Source organism: Galeopterus variegatus, unplaced genomic scaffold, assembly GCF_000696425.1.
Source record: "Galeopterus variegatus unplaced genomic scaffold, G_variegatus-3.0.2 Scaffold509, whole genome shotgun sequence".
Classification (NCBI taxonomy): Eukaryota; Metazoa; Chordata; class Mammalia; order Dermoptera; family Cynocephalidae; genus Galeopterus; species Galeopterus variegatus.
The window spans coordinates 128,493-147,939 of record NW_007726620.1 but is presented as its reverse complement, the minus strand read 5'-3'; the positions used below and the strand labels follow the sequence as shown (position 1 = coordinate 147,939).

The 19,447-nt window shown below is 35.3% G+C and overlaps 1 protein-coding gene across 1 annotated transcript in view; it reads left to right on the top strand.

The window, feature by feature from the left end:
• Positions 1-6: 6 nt before the first annotated feature.
• Positions 7-19,447, top strand: part of LOC103587976 (androgen-induced gene 1 protein) — a 134,694-nt gene continuing 115,253 nt past the window's right edge. Inside the window, exon 1 of the mRNA XM_008569546.1 lies at positions 7-181. Within this exon, the coding sequence (XP_008567768.1) occupies positions 41-181 (141 nt within the window). The 5' untranslated portion in view covers positions 7-40. The remainder of the gene's footprint in view (positions 182-19,447) is intronic.

The window sequence follows — 19,447 nt, the reverse complement described above, 5'->3', positions numbered from 1 at the left end:
TCCCCGCTCGCGGCCCAGCCCGCCCAGGCCTCTCGCGAACATGGCGCTTGTCCCCAGCCAGGTGCTGCGGGTGGCGATCCTACTGTCCTACTGCTCTATCCTGTGCAACTACAAGGCCATCGAAATGCCCTCGCATCAGACCTACGGAGGGAGCTGGAAATTCCTGACGTTCATTGATCTGGTAAGGCCGTCCCCTCCCCTCCCCCGACCGCCCCGCACCCCGTGCCTGTGTGTGTTTGGGGTGCCCGAGCGCGCGCCTCTACCGTCGACCCTCGTCGTCGCCTCCTCCCCCATGAGTGCGTCTCAAGGCCTGGCTGCCCCAGCAGCGGCGTCTTCTGAACCACCCGTCCTTACCTGGTAGCTGGGGCACGAATGGAGGTGGGGCGCAGCCAGGTGGTGGGCTTTTTGGAGGGGAATACAGAACTGCTTCTAAGAGGTAACACGGGAAGATTCTTCAACTAACAAAAGCATCGGATGACCTTGATCATGAATGACCTCAGACCCATTCGCCCTCAAGGTGCTTTCTAGAGCATCCACCGTGGGATAAACTGGCAGCAACTCAAGGAAACTGAGTTTTGTCTAGTTACTTGGAGCTTCGCCTGAAAAAAGGACCCCAAATGCTCCTCGTCAGGGAAAGAAAGCACTTAATAAAGTTGTCTTTGCATCTGTTTTTTGCCCATTGTCGGTAATCTACTTCCAACCTTTCCCCCCAAAACACTAGAGGAGAGAGATTTTCAAAATGCATTCCCAGTGTGACTGTACACTCTTCTGTGTCTTCCCTGTAAAAGTTTGCAGTAGTGTGCAGAAGCAGCTCCTCTATTGGCACAACATGACCGGCTTGACAGGTGCAGGTCATTATTATGATGATGATTTGCAAAGCTTATCTACTTCTGGCACCAAAAGGGCCGCCACAGAGAATCAGAACCTGGGCGTAATGCCCAGTAATGACATTGGGTGAACCTACGAACTTCAGGGTGAGAGGTGACTAAGACTTGGTCTCACACACACCAAGAGATTTATTAGGTATGAGCAGAGTGTTAAAACAAAGGCAGCGAAGTTCTAAAGGACTTAGAGAAAATTTAGAACAGGACTGTCTGTCCAAGGTTATACATAAAGTTGGCCACACCAGCAACATTATAATCTCTTGTTGACCCTCCATTTTGATGAAGAGAATTTGATACCTATTTAAAGATATTTCCAAAGTCTTAGTTAGGATGCCTCAAAGAAATGCAGTCAGAGGCTGTTGGTTTAGAAATACCACCTTATATTAACATTATATTAGATACTTTCAAAGAGGAATTTAAATGATTTTTACCAGCAATCTCCAAACTGCACATACCCTTAAGCACACACGATTTTCCAGGACATATAGTGTTGCAAGAGTTTCAGTTTTCAGATCCTCAATTTCCAACTCTTTCTTGAAACTAATCTGCCTCTGAACATGCATGGTGCCTTCCAGTTCTCCTTTCTTCCTGCCCATTCATCTAAGTGATGAGCACATGACTAGGCTCTATACTGCGTTTTTCTGTCTTTCCTGATAGATGGTTGTCACCAGGACTATCTTCATATTCGATTGAAAAATGAAGTTGGAGTCGTTTTGACAGACGATTTTATTGGGTTGATTGGCTTGTCAATGAGGATTGGCTTTGCCAATTTATGTAGCAGATATTTTCCATAGATTGAACTAAATCTGCAGCTCCGAGGTTTTGATAAATATGTATATAAAGCAAGATACCATATGCAGAGCGCTAGAAATCATGTCCCTTTTTCAAGTGTTTAAACTTATGTTAAAGATGTTTAGATCTTATTTAAAAATATGTGCATAGATTTTTCAGAATTCAGATTTAGGGGCTATATGAGCTAAACTCCTTTTGGTTCATTGCCTTATCCCACTCCTAAGTCAGATCTCACTTAGAGCTGGCCCATTTGAGTGTTACCAAGGAGCAGTGCTGAGCTAAAATACTCTACCAGAGTCATAGGTAATATGAACAGCAGCCTCCTGGCATTAGGTGCTATTTTGGGGAAGCAATGGGAAGGGTTAGCAGGTGAAAAGGGTAAAAATTGAGGGTGTTGGTTAATCCAAGAGAGATGCTTCTCATGTTGGCATTGCTTACTTTGTGTTAAGAAACAAGGCTCACCAGAAACAATATACCCCTCAAAACCTGTGTGTGACATGAAACTGTAGTGGAGTCTGTTTGATATGCTGTCATACAGTTAAACTTTAACATTCGATGATTGGACTAAATAACACTAATCACCATAAGTACACCTTTTTTCTATCCTGGAATTCAGACAATAAATTCAAATTTGAAACTTTTACTTTGTTTCATATTTAGATTCAGTTTGTATAGGCCTTTAGCTAATCTTCCAAACTTTTTACTCTCTGTGGCTCTTGATCGAAATATAATTATCATTCACCAAGAGTTCCTGTGAGAAAATATTTCTAAAATCTATTCCTAAAAACAGTCATGCAAAGTGTTACTTTTTTTATTAATAGAGATTTAGAGTCCTTAGAGCTTAAGTATTGTGCAGCTGTTAAAACAACCAACCTGTCAATCCTCAATAATGGCATGAAAAGATTGGGCTACTATAATGTGGCCATTTAACTTTTCATTCTTTATGTTAAAAAAAAAACCAATAAACTTTATTACCTAGTGTCTTGTACAAATTTAATGATTCTAAGTTTATTGGAGCAATTTTGGAAGAGGGTTTAGCTTCTTAACATTTTAATAAGGCCCTTTTTCTAGCTAACTTGGACTTCAGGGAGTCGGGGCATTTATATTGAAGGCCACAGTTGGATGCTGTGCTCCATGGCATCAGTTTACCAGAATGTGAGTCAGAATCTCAGGTTGCATGCATCCAGGAGCAGATGGTTATGTGGTGGTGGCCAGCTGTATTTATATCTCTCTTTGGGTATGAGAGTTATTCCAGTAGAATAGAGCTCATGGTCACAAACTGAAATGCAAATTGTCACTCCCCGTAATTGTATACTGTTATTCCACAACAGCACTGAAAAACTTAAGAGAACTAAAGTGCTTATGGAAAATTGAAGTGAGTAAATGGAAAAGGAACACTGTCTTGGTGGGGTAGGCAGAATAATGGGCCCCCAAAGATGTCCACATCCTAATGCCCAGAACCTGTGAATATGTTAGGTTACATGGCAGAGGAGAATTAAGGTTGCTAATCAACTGACCTTAAAATAGGGAGATTACCCTAGATTATTTAGTCCAGCCCAGAGTAATCACAAATATCCTTAAAAGTGGAAGATGGAAACAGAAGAGTCAGTTGGAAGAAGATGTGACCGTGGAAGAAAATCGCAGAGAGATGCAACCTTGCTGGCTTTGAAGATGAAGGAGGGGGCCACCAGCCAAAGAACGTGGGAAGTGTCTTGAAGTTGGAAAGGAAAAGGAAATGGATATTCCCCTAGAGTTTCTAGAAGGAGCATGGCTCTGCTGACACCTTTATTTTATCCTGGTGAGATCTATTTTAGACTTCTGACCTCCAGAATTAGAAAATAATAAATATGTGTTGCTTAAGCCTCTAAATTTATAGTAATTTGTTACAGCAGCAATAGAAACCTCATATATTTGGCTTTGAAGCCTCTGACCTAAGAAAAAAAACTCAACAGTTTTTGTATGAAATATATGCAGTGACTCAGCTAGTCCTTTATGTATATTAGGTAACTGGTTAATTTTAGCTTTAACCAAAATGTAGGTTTTTGCCTTGATCTCTGAAACTGTGTGTAGGAGACATGCATACATGTTAACCAGGGGCAATATAAGAATCTATAAATACTGAGCAACATTGGAAAAACTAGGTATTTACTGTGAATTATTTCAAACTATTGTTATGTGACATGCCAGGCCAGGAGAAGGAATACTGTTAACTGGAAATAAGCTAGAAAGAAAAAGAATTAAAGCTAACTGAAGTTTAAATATTTCGTTAGTCAGTATCACAGGTGATGAATTTTCTTCGAATGATGCAGATTCATTCACTTGTTTACTAGCTAAGTAATTCTCCAAGTTACATAATAATTGCTCCCAAAGATAAGAAGAAAGAAGAAATGGAACAAAACCATCAGAAATTAAAAGAAAAAGGCACCTGTATTTTCAGCTTCAAAGTAGTGCTTAGGGTATAATAAGTATTTAGTAAATGGCTGAATAAATGAAACTTTCTCTTTCCAAATTGTCAATGAGTATTCTTTTCTTGTTCTGTCTCCTCCCGAAACATTCGAAATGATAGGAATTTTAAAAATATATCAACCAGATCTCTATTCAGATGTGTATGGTAAAATGTCTAACAAATGAGTCAAAGTCAACTTCTTTGAAAACATAAACTGGATATTTGTCATTAAAAATTAAATTAATATTGATATTGGATTTATAACTTTTTGATTTGTAAGGATTGAAACCAAGATCTGGCGAGTCCATTTGCTCTGTCTGTGATGCTCACCATCTTCAGGGTTATTCTTAGGGCTACTCGTTGCTCCTGTACTGAGTTGTCATTCATGCTTTGGCAGAACATTGCTGTTTAGGCCCTGCCTACTCACGGTGTGAGCTAAGGACCAGCAGAATCAACTTACTCTGGGAGCAGGTTAGAAATGAGGCATCTCTGGCTTCACCCCAGACCTTCTGAATCAAAATCTACATGTTAAGATCATTAGGTGATTCCTACTCACATTCTAGTATGAGAAATGTTGCTCGAGGCCACACTTTCTGTTTTGTAATTAACAATCTATAGGACCCAGACTTAATATATTAATTCTGCTTACTTTCAAAACATATTTAAGGTGATTTTCACAGTAACATAATTAAAAACATGTAAAAAATTACAAATTGAAAATAAAAGAAAGAGAAAATATGTATCAAGCCCTAGAAACGGGTTAGTTATTACAATTGAGAAAAAAATTAGATAATCTTCAAGGCAACTAAGAAAAGATTTCATGGAAAGATTTGTTTTATCTTTTAATTCTATTTTTCCACAAACTGAAGTATCCTTGCACATGTTTGACTGCATTGTCCCTAGTGCTAGGATAAAGGAAGCATATAAAAATTTATCAGGAAAAATGCCATTTTTTCCAGACACTGACTTTTCGAGGTTATTTGTCACCCAAATCCTTATATAAAGGACATTGGATAATGTCTTTGATAGGATTTTACCAGAATATATATAAATATTCTTATAGTCGATGTTTCTTACATCATGATTTTATGAAGGCCAAAAGCATGGTCTTATATTTTGCCTGCGTGAAGACATTTTGTAGAGGCTTAAGGTAATATAATCTAGTTACTTTTTTAAAAAATCTAAATCTGTATTGCAAAAGAATTTAGGAAAACTGCAGAGGGAGGATGATAAATAAGGTCTCAGATGTGGAAAAGCTTGGGGTGTTCAAAGAGCAGGAAATGATCAAGTATACCTGGAGGATACAAATTTTGCTTTTAAACATTCCAAGAATTTTTGACATTTAAAAAAATGTTAAAGAATAAATAAGGTCTCAGATGTGGAAAAGCTTGGGGTGTTCAAAGAGCAGGAAATGATCAAGTACACCTGGAGGATACAAATTTTGCTTTTAAACATTCCAAGAATTTTTGACATTTAAAAAAATGTTAAAGAGGCAGAATAAGCTGCATAAGTATATTAAATTTTGCATTTGAGTTAGTCTTATATTTACTTACACACTTATCATAAAATATACTCTTGACTCTAGTTCATGGCTTAATTTTAAATAGGAATTAAAACATCTTGAGAAGAGATTTTGTATGTCACTATGTAACTATGGTACTTAATTTTGCCAGTCAAAACCACACAGTGCCATGTAAAGGCCAGGAATTCGTTGAGTGCTCAGTGAACACAATTAAGTGGGGTTTTTTTGTTTTGGGTTTTTTTGTTTTGGGTTTTGTTTTTTTTGGATATTATACACAGAAGATGAAACTGCACAATTTTTCCTTCAGGAGACTCAGGCTTAACCCTAAAATGTGCACATAAATCTGAAGGATTAAATAGTGTTTTTTCCTAATCAAGGGGAAGAATTGTGAGAATAATACTTTGCATAGAATTCTCTTCACCTATTTTGCAAGTGTTTCTTTTGGATCACGCATAAAATAGGGGCCTGGGTTTGTCGGAGTGAGGAAAATAGTTGATGATATAATCACCCATTCCCTCTCTTAGTTGCAAATGTTATTGAAATTACAGAAAGTCATCTGACCACTGGCTGAGGTCACTTCTTTTCCCATCCCAGCCATTCCCCCATGTCTGGTATAACATTTAGCAAAATTGGTAACTGCTCTTGAGGGTTTTCATTTGTTTCTCTGTGTTCCCCTGAAATGTCACATGTTTCTGTGGAAGCGTGAACAATAGTACAATTTTCCACATTGAATCAGATGTTCCTGTGATCCAAGCATGCTTGGAAAAATCTTGCTGCTTAGGATTCCATAACAACATAGATTTCTTTTGTGCAGTCTGTGGCTAGACAGTTAAAGGGCCCATTTCTCACCTGCAGGGTAGTCCTGTCCAAGTACAGTGAGAACAGAGCTCCCTTTGAAAGAGACCCCTTGATCAGATCCACTGCAGAGTGCAGCAAGATAATGGGATAGAAGCATAGAATTCTAAAAAGTCAGACAATGTACTAACCCTTCACATTGACTTCTATTTAGACCTGTAAGGCTGTGTTATAATTTAAATATTTAATTTCAAAAGCAATACATGGTCACTATAGAAAATTTGTATAAGACAGAAAATCATAGGGAAGAAAATATTTTCCATGTTAACTCTCCCTAATTTTCCTTGCATCTTAGCACTTTAGTGCTTCAAGATGGTATTTATTTTGGAATTTTATACACACACAGAAACACACATGGAGAGTCAGACTACAGATATATATGTATATACATTTATGCATATGTGTGTGTGTACATTTATATAGTCAGATTTCAGAAAAAATTACATTCTTCTTAAAAATGATTTTTAAATTACAGATATCACTCTGAAATATCATTGTTAATATTTTGATATTTGCCTTATCAGTTATGTATAGGCTTTTTTTAAAAAACAAAATTCAATATATACCATGGTTTTTATAAATTTATTTTTTAATTGACATGCACCTGTGCTTTTCAGCATACAATTCTATAAGTTTGAGAGATGCATAGAATTGTGTAACCACCAGTCATCTAAAAATATTCCTTCATGTTGCCTCTTTATTTTCACAACATCCCCTGAATCTCCTCAACCACAGATTTGTTGTGTCCCTAAATTTTTGCCTTTTCTAGAAAATATATAAGGAATACTGTATGTCTTTGAATCTGCCTTTTTTTCATTTAGCATAATGCATTTCAGATTCATCAGGTTGTTTTGTGTATCAATAATTCGTTCCATTTTACTGCTGAGTAGTATTCCATGGTACTAATGTACCACAGCTTGTTTGTGCATTCATAAGTTGAAGCACATTTGAGATTTTCCAGTTTGGAGAGATTATAAAAAACGCTGATATAAATATTTGTGTCCTAGATTTGTATGAACACGAGTTTTTGTTTTTGCTAGGTATGTACCTAGGAGCGGGATTGATTGGTCATATGGTAAGGCATACATTTAACTGTGTAAGAGACCACAAAACTGTTTTCCGCAGTGGATGTGCCATGCTGCACGTGTATCCTCTTTGTATCCTCTTAGTGTGTGGTGGTGTCAATTTTTCTTCTATTTTAAATATGCTAGTAAGTGTGTAGTGATATTTCATTGTGGTTTAATTTGCATTTCAGTGACCAATGATGTTAAGTATCTGTGCATTTTTATCATATTTATATATCTTCTTGGAAAAATGTTTGTGCAAATCTTTGCCTGTTTAAAAAAATTGGATTGTTTTCTTATTATTAAGCTTTGAGAGATTTACTGTACGCCAAATAAAACTTTTTTGTCAAATATGTGATTTGTAAACATTTTCACCCTTTATGGCTTATCTTTTAATTTTATTAATTATAAGAGCCAAAGGTTTTCATTTTGATGACATCCAGTTTATAAATTTTTTCCTTTATAGAACATGCTTTTTTTGTTTTGTCTAAGAACTCGCCTAACACAAGGTCACAAAGATTTTTTTCCTGTGTTTTCTTCCAGAAGTTTTGTAGTTTTATGTTTTACATTTTTTTTTGTATGTGATAGGCAATTTTTCAGCACCCATTTTTTGAAAAGATTATCATTTCACTATTGAATTGCTTTTGCACCTTTGTCATAAATCAATTGACTGCATTTGTGAGTCTACTTCTGGACTCTTATGTTTCACTGATATTTCTGTCTGGTCACAAGATACATTGTATTGAGTATTGCACCTTTATAGTAAGTCTTGAAAGCAGGTAGTGTGAAACCTCCAATTTTGTTCTTTTTCAGTATTTGTTTAGGCTATTCTAATTACTTTGCCTTTCTGTTTAAATTTTAGAGTAATCTTGTCAATATCTACAAATAATCCTACTGGGATTTTTGAGTGGGATCTCATTGAATCTATAAATCAATCTGGGGAACATTGATATATTAACAATATTTACTCTTCTAATCCATGAATGTGATATATATCTTCATTTAGTTTTTTTTTAATTTCTTTCATCATTGTTTTATAGCTTTCAGCATATAGCTCATTGTTATTTCAAGAATATCATACAAATGGAATCATACATATATGACATTTTGGGATTGCCTTTTTCCACCTAGAATAATTCTCTGGAGAGTCATCCAAGTTGTCAAATGTATCAGTAGTTTGGTCCTTTTTATTGCTGAGTAGTAAGTATATCATGGTATGGATGCACCACAGTTAAACCATTCACCCATTAAAGGATATCTGGATTATTTCTAGTTTGGGGCCATTATAAGTAAAGCTGCTATGAGCATTCATGTGCAGGTTTTTGTACGATCATCAGTTTTGATTTCTCTGGCATAAATATCCAAGAGGACAATTGCAGGGGTGTATGATAGTTGTAAGTTTAGTTTTAAAAGAAGCTACCAACCTGTTGTTCAGAGTGGCGGTACCATTTTACATCTCCACCAGAAATGTGTGAATGAAAATTGTTTTTCCATTCTTGCCAGTTATTTGATGTTGTCAATGTTTTTATTTTAGCCATTTTGATTGGTGTGTAGTGATATTTCATTGTGGTTTTAATTTGCATTTCTCTAATGGCAATGATTTTGAACACAGTTTTATGTGTGGTGTGTAGTGATATTTCATTGTGGTTTTAATTTGCATTTCTCTAATGGCAATGATTTTGAACACAGTTTTATGTGCTTACCATCTACATATCCTCTTTAGTGAAAAACTATTAAATTTTACTTTCTGGTTGTTTGTTATTAGCATGTAGAGATACATTCCATGTTTGCATATTGACCTCATATCCTGTGATTTTGCTAAACTCATTTATTAGTTCTAGGAGCTTTGTTGGAGATTCCATGGGATTTTCTTTTTTAAGTAGACAAGTCATTTGTTAATAGACACATTTTATTTCTTCCTTTGCAATTTGCATAGCTTTTATTTGCTCTTCATGGTTTACTACACAAATTAAGATTTCAAGCATGATATTGAATAGAAGTAGTGAGAGCAGATATCCTGACCTTGTTCCTCCCTTAGGAGGAAAACATTCAGTCTTTTGCAATTAAGCATGGTGTTAGCTTTAGATTTTTTTGTGTGCCTGCCTTTTATCGGTTTGAGTAAGTTTCCTTCTTTTCCTCTATTCCTAGTATGCTGAGAGGTTTTTTAAATAAAATATCATAAATAGATGTTGAATTTTGTAGTACATTTTAACTGCACTTGTTGGTATGTTCATATGGCTTTTATTATTACTTTGCATTAATATGGTGAGTTACATACCTTGTTTTTGACAACTGAATGAGGTTTTTTAAATAAAATATCATAAATAGATGTTGAATTTTGTAGTACATTTTAACTGCACCTGTTGGTATGTTCATATGGCTTTTATTATTACTTTGCATTAATATGGTGAGTTACATACCTTGTTTTTGACAACTGAATTAATCTTGCATTCCTGGGGTGAATGCCACTTGATTATGATGTATTGTTCTTTTTATATATTGCTAGATTTGACTTGCTAACATTTTGATCAGAATTTTTCCTCTCTGTTTATGAGGAATATTTGTCAGTAGTTTTTTGTTCTTTGTCGGGCTTTGATATTAGGATTTGCTGGCCTCATTTCTCTTCAGTGTTCTGGAAGAGATTAAATAGAATTGATATTACTTCTTCCGGAAATGTTTGGTAGAATTTACCAGTGAAAACCAGTGGGCTTGGAGTTTTCTTTGTTGGAAAGTTTCAGCTGCAAATCTGATTTGATTGATTTCATGATATAGAGCTATTAAGGTTATTAATTGTTTTTTATTGAGATTGGGTAGTTTGTGTCTTTCTAGGAATTGGTCCATTTTATTGTTCAGCATCCCTTTTTATCTTTATTGTCTGGAGGGTCTGTAGTGATAACCACATTTTATTCCTGACATTGTAACTTGTGTCATATCTTTTTTCTTCATCAGACTGGCTTGGAGTTTCTCAATTTTTATTGATTTTTTTTTCAAAGTTCAGCTTCTTTTGTTCTGTTGTTATTCTGTCTTCAATTTCATTGATTTCTGTTTTCAACCTTTATTATTTTCTTCCTTCTGTTTGTTCTGGGTTTAATTTGTTCTTCTTTTACTAGTTTCTTAATGTGGAATTTTAGATGATTAATTTATTAATTTCTGTCCTTTCTTCTTTCCTATATAAACACTTAGTTATAAATTTCCCTCTAAGCAATGCTTTAGCTGCATCTCACAAATTTTGATACATTTTATTTTCATTTTTATTCAATTCAATGTATTTTTTAAAAGTTTTCTTTGAGTCTTTAAATTTTATAATGGTTTATTTAGATATGTGTTGTTTAATTAACATATTTCTTGACATATCCCAGATAGCTTTCTGTTATTTATTTCTAGCTTAATAGCACTATGATCAGAGATCATTCTTTGCATGATTTCAATTCTTTTAAATTTGTTGTTTTGGTTTTATGACTCAGAATATGGGATATCATGTTAAATATTGCATGTGCACTTGAAATACAAGTCTGTATTCTGCTGCTATTGGGGTGAAGTGTTCTTTAAATGTCAATTATAGAAAGTTTTTGACAGTGTTTTTCAGGCTTCTATATCCTTGCTGATATTATGTCTACTTGCACTCTCATTAACTGAGAAAGGAACATTGAAGTCTCTAATTATCATTTTGGGTTTGTCTATTTCCTGTTTCAGTTTCATCAGTTTTTACATCATGTATTTTGGAGCATACACATTGTTAAGTGCATACACATTTAGGAATGATATGTGTCTTGGTGAATTGATCTTTTTATCATTATAAAATGTTCTTCTTTTTCCTTTGTAATTTTCCTTGTACTGAAGTCTGCTTTGCCTGATATTAATATAGCTTCTCCATTTTTTTTTTGATTAGTGTTTGAATGGTATATATTTTACCATTCTTTTGTTTTTAACTTTGTTGTTTCTTCCCCTTTTTTTCCCTCTGTTCCTACATCCCACCTTGCCTGGATTATTTTTAATATTTTTTAGTATTTTATTTTAATTTACCTATTGCTTGTTTGTATATATCTCTTTGTATTATTATTTTAGGTATTGCTCTAGGGATTACCACGTACATACCTAGCTTTACACAATCTACTTGAAGTGAATAGTTTAGCACTTCAAGTAAAACATACAAGCCTTGTCACTTTACCTTCCTCACTGTATGGGTAGTCATCATATTAATTATGTCTACATAACTTGAAAACCCCATAAACAATGTAGTAATTTTTCCTATTAACAGTAAAATATTTTAAGGAAATTTGTAGCATAAAATATTCTATTATATTTATCCAGATATTTACCATTCGTGTTGCTCTTTCTTCAGTTTTTGTGTTCATTTTTATGATACCTCTGGTATATTTTTTATGGTATTATTTTTATGTTACCTCTGGTATCATTTTTTTTTTCAGCCTGAGGACTTATTCGAGCATTTCATTAAGAAGCGGTCTGCTGGCAACAAATTGTCTTAGTTTTCCTATATCTGAAAGTATCTTTGTTTTGCTTTCATTTCTGAAGGATATTCTTGCTGGATATAAAATTCTAGCTAACAGTTCTTTTCTTTCATCAATTGCAAGATGTTGTGTCAGTATCATCTGGCCTCTAAGATTAATCATGAGAAATCTGCAATCATTCAAATTATTGGATACGTGTTGTTTTTATCTAGTTGCCTTTAAGATTTTTTCTTTACTTTTGGTTTTTGGCAGTCTGTTGATGATGTGTCTGGGCATAGTTTTATGTGTTTATCTTGATAGGGCTTTGCTGAGCTTTCTGAATCTGCAGTTCTTTCTTTTTTACCCAGTTGAGAAGTTTCCAGCCATTATTTTCTTCGAATATTTTTTCTGTACCTCTTTCTTTCATCTCTTTTTCTGGGACTCTATTGATAGGAATATCATGCCATTTAATTATTGTCCCACAGGATGGTGAGGACATGTTTAATTTTTTTCTGTCTTTTAAATGTAATCTTTAGGTTGTTTAATTTTATTGATCTGTCTTCAAATATACTGGTTCTTGCCTCGATTATCTACATTCTGCTATTGATCCCATCCAGTAAGTTTTTAAATTTCAGATATTGGTTCAGTTCTAAAATGTCCACTTGGTTCCTTTTTATAGTTTCTATTTCTTGGCAAAGGGTTTCTATCTTTCATTCACTTCAGCAGCATTCACCTTTCCCTTATGGAAGATTGTTGAAGAGCTGTCCTAAAGTCCTTATCTGCTAATTTGAACATCTGGGCCATCTTGGGATTAGCATATGTTGATTGTCTTTTTCTTTTTAATATTGTCTCAATTTTCCTGGCCCTTTGTATGTCAAGATATTTTGGATTATACCCCAAACATTGCAAATATTATATTGTGAGAGGTCCTGTTAAAGTCCTATGGATAATGTTGATTCTTTGTTTGTCTATTTTAGCAGGCAATCAACCTGGTTAGGTTCAGACCTCATGTTCTGTCTTTCTGGTGTAAGTAACATTTAAAAATATTTTGCAGTGCTTTCTGGATCTGATTGGAGCTTGCTCCATTGGGGATTAGTCTGGGACTTGGATATTGGATTATGTGGTAGTTCAGTTCTTGATGCCTCTGCTATGCTTCTTTAGGTTTGTTCTGTGTGTGCCCGGGACTTATGTTGGCTCATACACAGAATTACAGGTTTTTCAGCTCTCTTCTCTGCGTGATTTCTCTCATACTCTCCAGCACTCAGATGTTCCTTTTCTTGGTTCTTCTGGGCAGAAGGATGAAGTCCTCTCAGAATTTTAGCCTCCCATGCTGTCATGCAGTCCACACAATTGGGGATGCCTTTGCAATGAGGAAGCAAGAAAAGGAGAGATAAAGAGTGAGGAAAAAAACATACATACTTCCTCCCTACTCTTCATACAACAGGGCCTCCTTTCTTCCACTTCCTCTGGCCAGAGAGATAAAGTTTTTTTCTTGGGGTTTTAGATATCCATATGATGGGGAAAAAAGGGAGCAGAGGTGAATCACAATTTCTAGCACACAGAGGTCTTTTTCCCAGTCGCCACTTCCTCTGGCCAGAGAGATAAAGTTTTTTTCTTGGGGTTTTAGATATCCATATGATGGCGAAAAAAGGGAGCAGAGGTGAATCACAATTTCTAGCACACAGAGGTCTTTTTCCCAGTCCTCTGGCTAGAAAGAATTGGTTTCTCCTGGAGTTTTTGCTGTCGGTGCTTACTGCACAGTTCCAGGATTTGACCCCTCTGCCCAGGTCAAATCTGGAGGAAGAAGGAGAATAAAAATCCATGATTCACACTTATGGGCCCTTATTTATTTTCACTTTAGTTCCCAATCCACCAGTCATTGTGTCCTTTTCAAAGTCCTCAGGTTGCTTTTTGTGCTCTGTTCAGAGTTTTTAGTTGTAATCAGCGGGAATGATAGGCTGTAGTCAGCTTACTTCATTTGGGCTGAACCAGAAGGAGCCTATGTGTGGTTTTAACACCTGGTTTTTTTTCTACTTAAAATATTTTGTAAACATTTTTTTTCCATAGCATAATTTTAATGATTGCATATTCCTTCATATTGGTGTTTATATTGATTGTCTTAGTGACTATATGAATAGATAAATCTTTACACATATCTGTGATTACTTTCTTAGGATATGTTCTTAGAGGTAGAATTGCTATACTAAAGTCTTTAAGAAAATATCTTAACTTTAAATCAATTTACACTCCCTCTAATACTTAGAGTACTAATTTCTCTGTACTCCTGCTAACACTGTAAAATAGAATAGACTATATAGAAAAATAATGCTAATGATCAGTCATGGTGTTTAAACCTCACAGTTTCCTGTCCAGTAGATTAACTGCAAATCTTTCACCAAATATCTCATAAATGCAAGCGACTAGCTGTCTTTGGCTCTATGTTTATAAAACCCGGTAGCATTAGGCACATTTGGTTTGGGCTCGTAAATACTTGAGCCAAACATAAATTTTCAGGTGCCTAGAACGTCCTAATTAGGATAGAGTTGACATAGCGGAGGAGAGCAAGAATGCCTTTCTATGTGCAGGAATCACAGGTCTGCTTGTGCATTCCATTCATCTTGCATTAAAATTGTACTTTAGCCTGGTCATGAGTGATTTATTAGGTCCAATTTGAAAAGCTGGCTCGTCAACATTGGGAGTCTGAGGAAAGTGTATTTACTATAACATTACACATCCTTTTCTTTGTAATTACACTTACACATCCTTGCATTTTGAAAAATGGACATATGAACATTAAGAATCCATGCAGAATGGGAAAATATCCTTTTCTAAAATATTAAAGCATCATCTATGTCAGAACAGGTCACTTCAGTATCAGCCCAAGTTCTGTCAGAGAGGAGAGATGGCTCTCTCAAAGCAGGTGATTTGAATGAGTTGAGTGAAGGCTGTAAGTGCAGGCAGGGTGTAGCTATCATAAGATATAGCACAAAACTTGCAGGCTTGTAACGGGGGGGGGGGGGGGGGGGGGGGGGGGGGGGGGGGCAGGTTAACACTCCTAGGCCTGGAGCCATGACCTCCGGTGCTCATCCAGTGCACAGGGTGTCTTCACGGGTGAGTGAACAGAACAAAGACCAAGTTTCCTTTCTGTCCTCTGTCCAGTCTCCTGCCTGGACTCCTCATTGGTTAAGCCCCACCAGAAGTCAGAGGCGGAGGAAACCTCTTCGTGTAGTACACAAAGTCTACCAAAGGAACACAGGAAAAATTATTAAATTAAAATTGCCTACCATAAAGGAGTTCAGAAGTTTCTGGCTAATTTGCAACTAATTGTGTATACTAAAGGAACATGTCTGCTTCATGAGGTATTTATTTATAGTTGAATATATAAAATATGTGTTATTTTATGTAAAATAAAATGTCTCATATGACTTTTTAGCAAAATATATCACCAATGTATTGGAGAAATATATCAAACACATTTTTCTATTGTATCCATTATATTATACATTTATGAGGCTTTATAGCATAAGAGGTAAGCACTTGGGCTCAGGAATCAGACTGAGTTTGAATCCCAGCTTTTCCATCTATCAGCTGTCTGACTCTGGCCAAATCTAATACCTTCTCTAAGGCCTAATGCTTCTACTTGTTTGTTTGTTTCATTTGTTACACAGGAATAATAATAGTACCTGTCACATAGGGTTGTGATAATTAAATAAAATAATGTATGTTAATTGCATAACCGGATGCCTGACCTAGGTTAAGTATTTAATAAATTATCTATTTTTATTCTAATTGTTACATACATACTTGTGACCAGGGACAAGAACCATGAGTTGAGAGGACTGTGGTCGTTTTAGGATGAAACTAATTGCTTATAGTGTTCATAAAAGATAAAGTTCAACGATTAAGGGCACAGTCTCTGGAGTAAGACCACTTGAGTTTGTAGACTGGTCCTGCCTCTGACTCTTTCTGTGGACAAGTATTATCTCTGCTTATCTGCTCTGTGCCTTAGTTTATTATAAATATATATAAATGGCAAGTATAAAAATTCACAATAATGTCAAAAATTTAGAATTTACAGTCAGCCTGTTTCCAGAATCAGGGAGAATAGTCCCATAAAAGCCAGGGCTGGTGAAATTGCTTTTAGATATATAGTTGATTACCCCCCCATATCTGCTGGTCTAGAATCTGAGATGATGGCTATAAAGCTTTTTGCTATTTCTGACTCAGAGATAAAGTATCTGGAAAGACTTCTTTTTATTCCAGGAGTTAGATCTGGGAGGCAGCCAAAGAGATGCCTGATGGTTGAATATAAAACCCAGAAAACAACTTGGTGGAAAAGTTGTAGGAAAAGGACTAATAGAAGTGCATTGCATCCTGGGAGATGTAATATTCACAGATACAGTGTTGTAGGTTGCTTCTAATGAAAAGAGTTAGCAGCAGTGTGCTACGAGATTTGTAGGGCTTTGTTTTTGTTTTTGTTTTTATGTACTCCATTGCTTCAGAGAGACAGAACCAGCCCATGTATAGTAGGGAAAAATGTCTTCTCAATGGAGCAGGGGCTCATTACATGGAAGCCTACAAAATACTACTAAATCGAACTGGAAATGGACATATAAACATTTTCAACCATAGATCTGGGACAAGAATAGCACTCAAGTAAACAAGTGACTCTCAGATCAGTCTATTAGACAAATATTTTCTTGTTTAGGTTGAGTAAATAGAAATAAAAACAATAACAATTATATGCAACCCTTGAAAAGTATTGCTGAATAATGGAAATGGATATCATCCTAAAAACTCACAAGAAGAGGACACCAATGAAAATTATTTACAATAGGAAACAAAAAAATTTTAGAGAAGTATTCAGAATCTTCAGTATAGTGAAAGAGGACCTGACCTCTATAAACAGAGCACAGTATCATAAGTTGAGAATAGAGAAATGAAAAGGCAACAGGCTGAAATGAAAAGGAAGGTGGGTGAAATCAGGTTAATAGCAAAACTGTAAAAATGCAATAGCAAAATTAAAATGCACAGTGGAGGCAGTAAAAAATAAGATTGATACTGTGGAAAATCAGATTAGTATGGTAGAGAATAAGTTAAAGAAGTTCTATAGGAATTCAGAAGAAAAGAAAAAAAATGAAATTAATGAAAGAAAAACTGGATGGATATTTAGTAACAATTATTGACTACTCCTGAAAAATAAACTACAGCAATTAGAACAGAAATAATAATCAAGACAAAATTGAAGAAAGTTCCCAGTGGTGCAGATTTTAAAAGAGGACCAGGATCTACAGATTGAAAAGGTTGTTCACACACATACACACACACACACACACACACACACACACCGGACTCTCACACACACACACACACACATACACACACACACACCCCGGACTCACACACACCCACACCGGACTCATTCTGGTAAAGTTTATGCTTTAAAATAATTATTAACTATCATATAAGTATCCATGCATGAAAAACAAACTAAAACATAAACAAAGAGCACTCCAATGAGTTACCTAGCAAGGAGCAAAAATCATAGTGCTCTGAGTCATCTAAATTTAGTATGTGTTATTAAGACTGAATAAAAGAAAGTAACAGAGCAACACCTACAGAATTTTATCTAAAAACCGTGTACCCAACTAAGTTATCTTTCTGAGTTAAGATAGTTGAAAAATATTATCAGTTATATAAGGTTGTAGAAAATACCACCCATGTACCTCTTATTTATAACTGCCTTTTTATTGAACAAGCCATGAGAAGAATTAAAATGTAAAATTCAAGAATGAAGTAGAAATAGTATAAAACTTGTGTTACCCATGAATCTGATTGATTACAGAGTTAAGTCTAAAGAATGTGTTAGGTTTTTTCAGGTTACAAGGAATAGTGGTGCAATTCAAAACTAAAATATCACTAATGCAGACTGTCGGTCAAAAATCTAGCTGAGTTAGTGTGGTTTTGATTATAGATATTTTTAATGTTGTTTTTCTGATTAAAGTTACAGAGAACTAATCTCGTAAAATATTTCCTAGCAGAGATACTACTTTAATAAGTGCTTAAAAATTATTTGTTAATTAGCACCTGAAAGTATTGATCTGACTATGGGCTTTTGCTGCTTCCATTGCAATTTACACGAATGAGTATAAATTTATATGCCTAAACTGGCTAAATTATCTCTTCCAAACTTTAGATACTTTTATCATTGATCAGTTTCAAAGGTAAATTTCCATCTCATTGAGGCCTATCTAGCATGAGAATGACTAAATTAATCTCATGAGACAGCTTCCCTCTTTGTTCTTAAGTTGCAATTTTAAATGACATGGAATCAAAAAGAGAAGAATCTTTTATTATTGTCACTGTAAATAAGACTTAGCCTTGATATCCTACAATGAGAATTCCTCTAAGATTTCATTTATGTGTATATGTATAGTACCAGAGTGCCATGCTTTGGGGTCAATAGATACTGTGTGATAATAATTGATAAGCAGTTTCTTAATGGCTTCTCTGTCTTTGAATAAGTAGTTTCAAAAAAGAAAAAAAATAAAAGAATATCTTTTAATCCAGACACTCTTTCAAATATAAGTTAGAAGTTAATAGGAGTGTATCATAGATACTGTAATAGAGTTGCAATTGCATTATTCCTACTTTATGTTTTTACTGAAGGGCAACCTAGCATTATAATTTAAAATGATTTCTTTTCTTCTAATACATTTAATTTTTCCATATATGAGCACAAATTAAACTCATAGCTTTAGTGTCATAAACATACCCAAACCAATTTCTGTTTGTACAGAAAGCCATTATGATGTGACCTAGTTTGATATTTTAAAAATTGCCATTAGTGACCTTAGGCACAAATAGGAAAGGATCAGCACTGTACCAGAAGATTTAAATTGCAAAGGAAAAGTGAGATTTTTTTCCAGGAGAATTCCAGTCCTTGCTTTTTGCTGAAGTGGGGCTTGTTCTCTTATTTTATAGTGGAAGAACTTTTCAGAAATATTCTGCTATAGTCCTATGCCTTCTCATTTCCTCATTTTTTTCTTCTTAGTAACATAGGATCATGGTCAAACATAAGCATGACCTATCATACCCTCATTGTATTCCTTTTTATCTCCAGTTGTTCACCTGGACAATCTGTAATCCTGATTAAACCCAACTACTTGCTTACTCATACCTGCACCCAGGCAGCTCAGCATAATGAAAATCACAAACGCCTGCACTTTAGTCTTGCTGCGTATTTATGACCATAAATATCAACTGGGCCCTCAGTGCTTCTCATCAATGGACTACACTTTTCTTTTTTTTTTTTTTTTTTTTTTTTTTTTTTTTTTTTTTCCGTGTCTGGCAACAGATTGCAACCCTCAGTGTCATGCCTGTACCAGACCAGGACCGGCAGCGGGATCGCAACCCTCCGTGTTGTGCCCGCACCC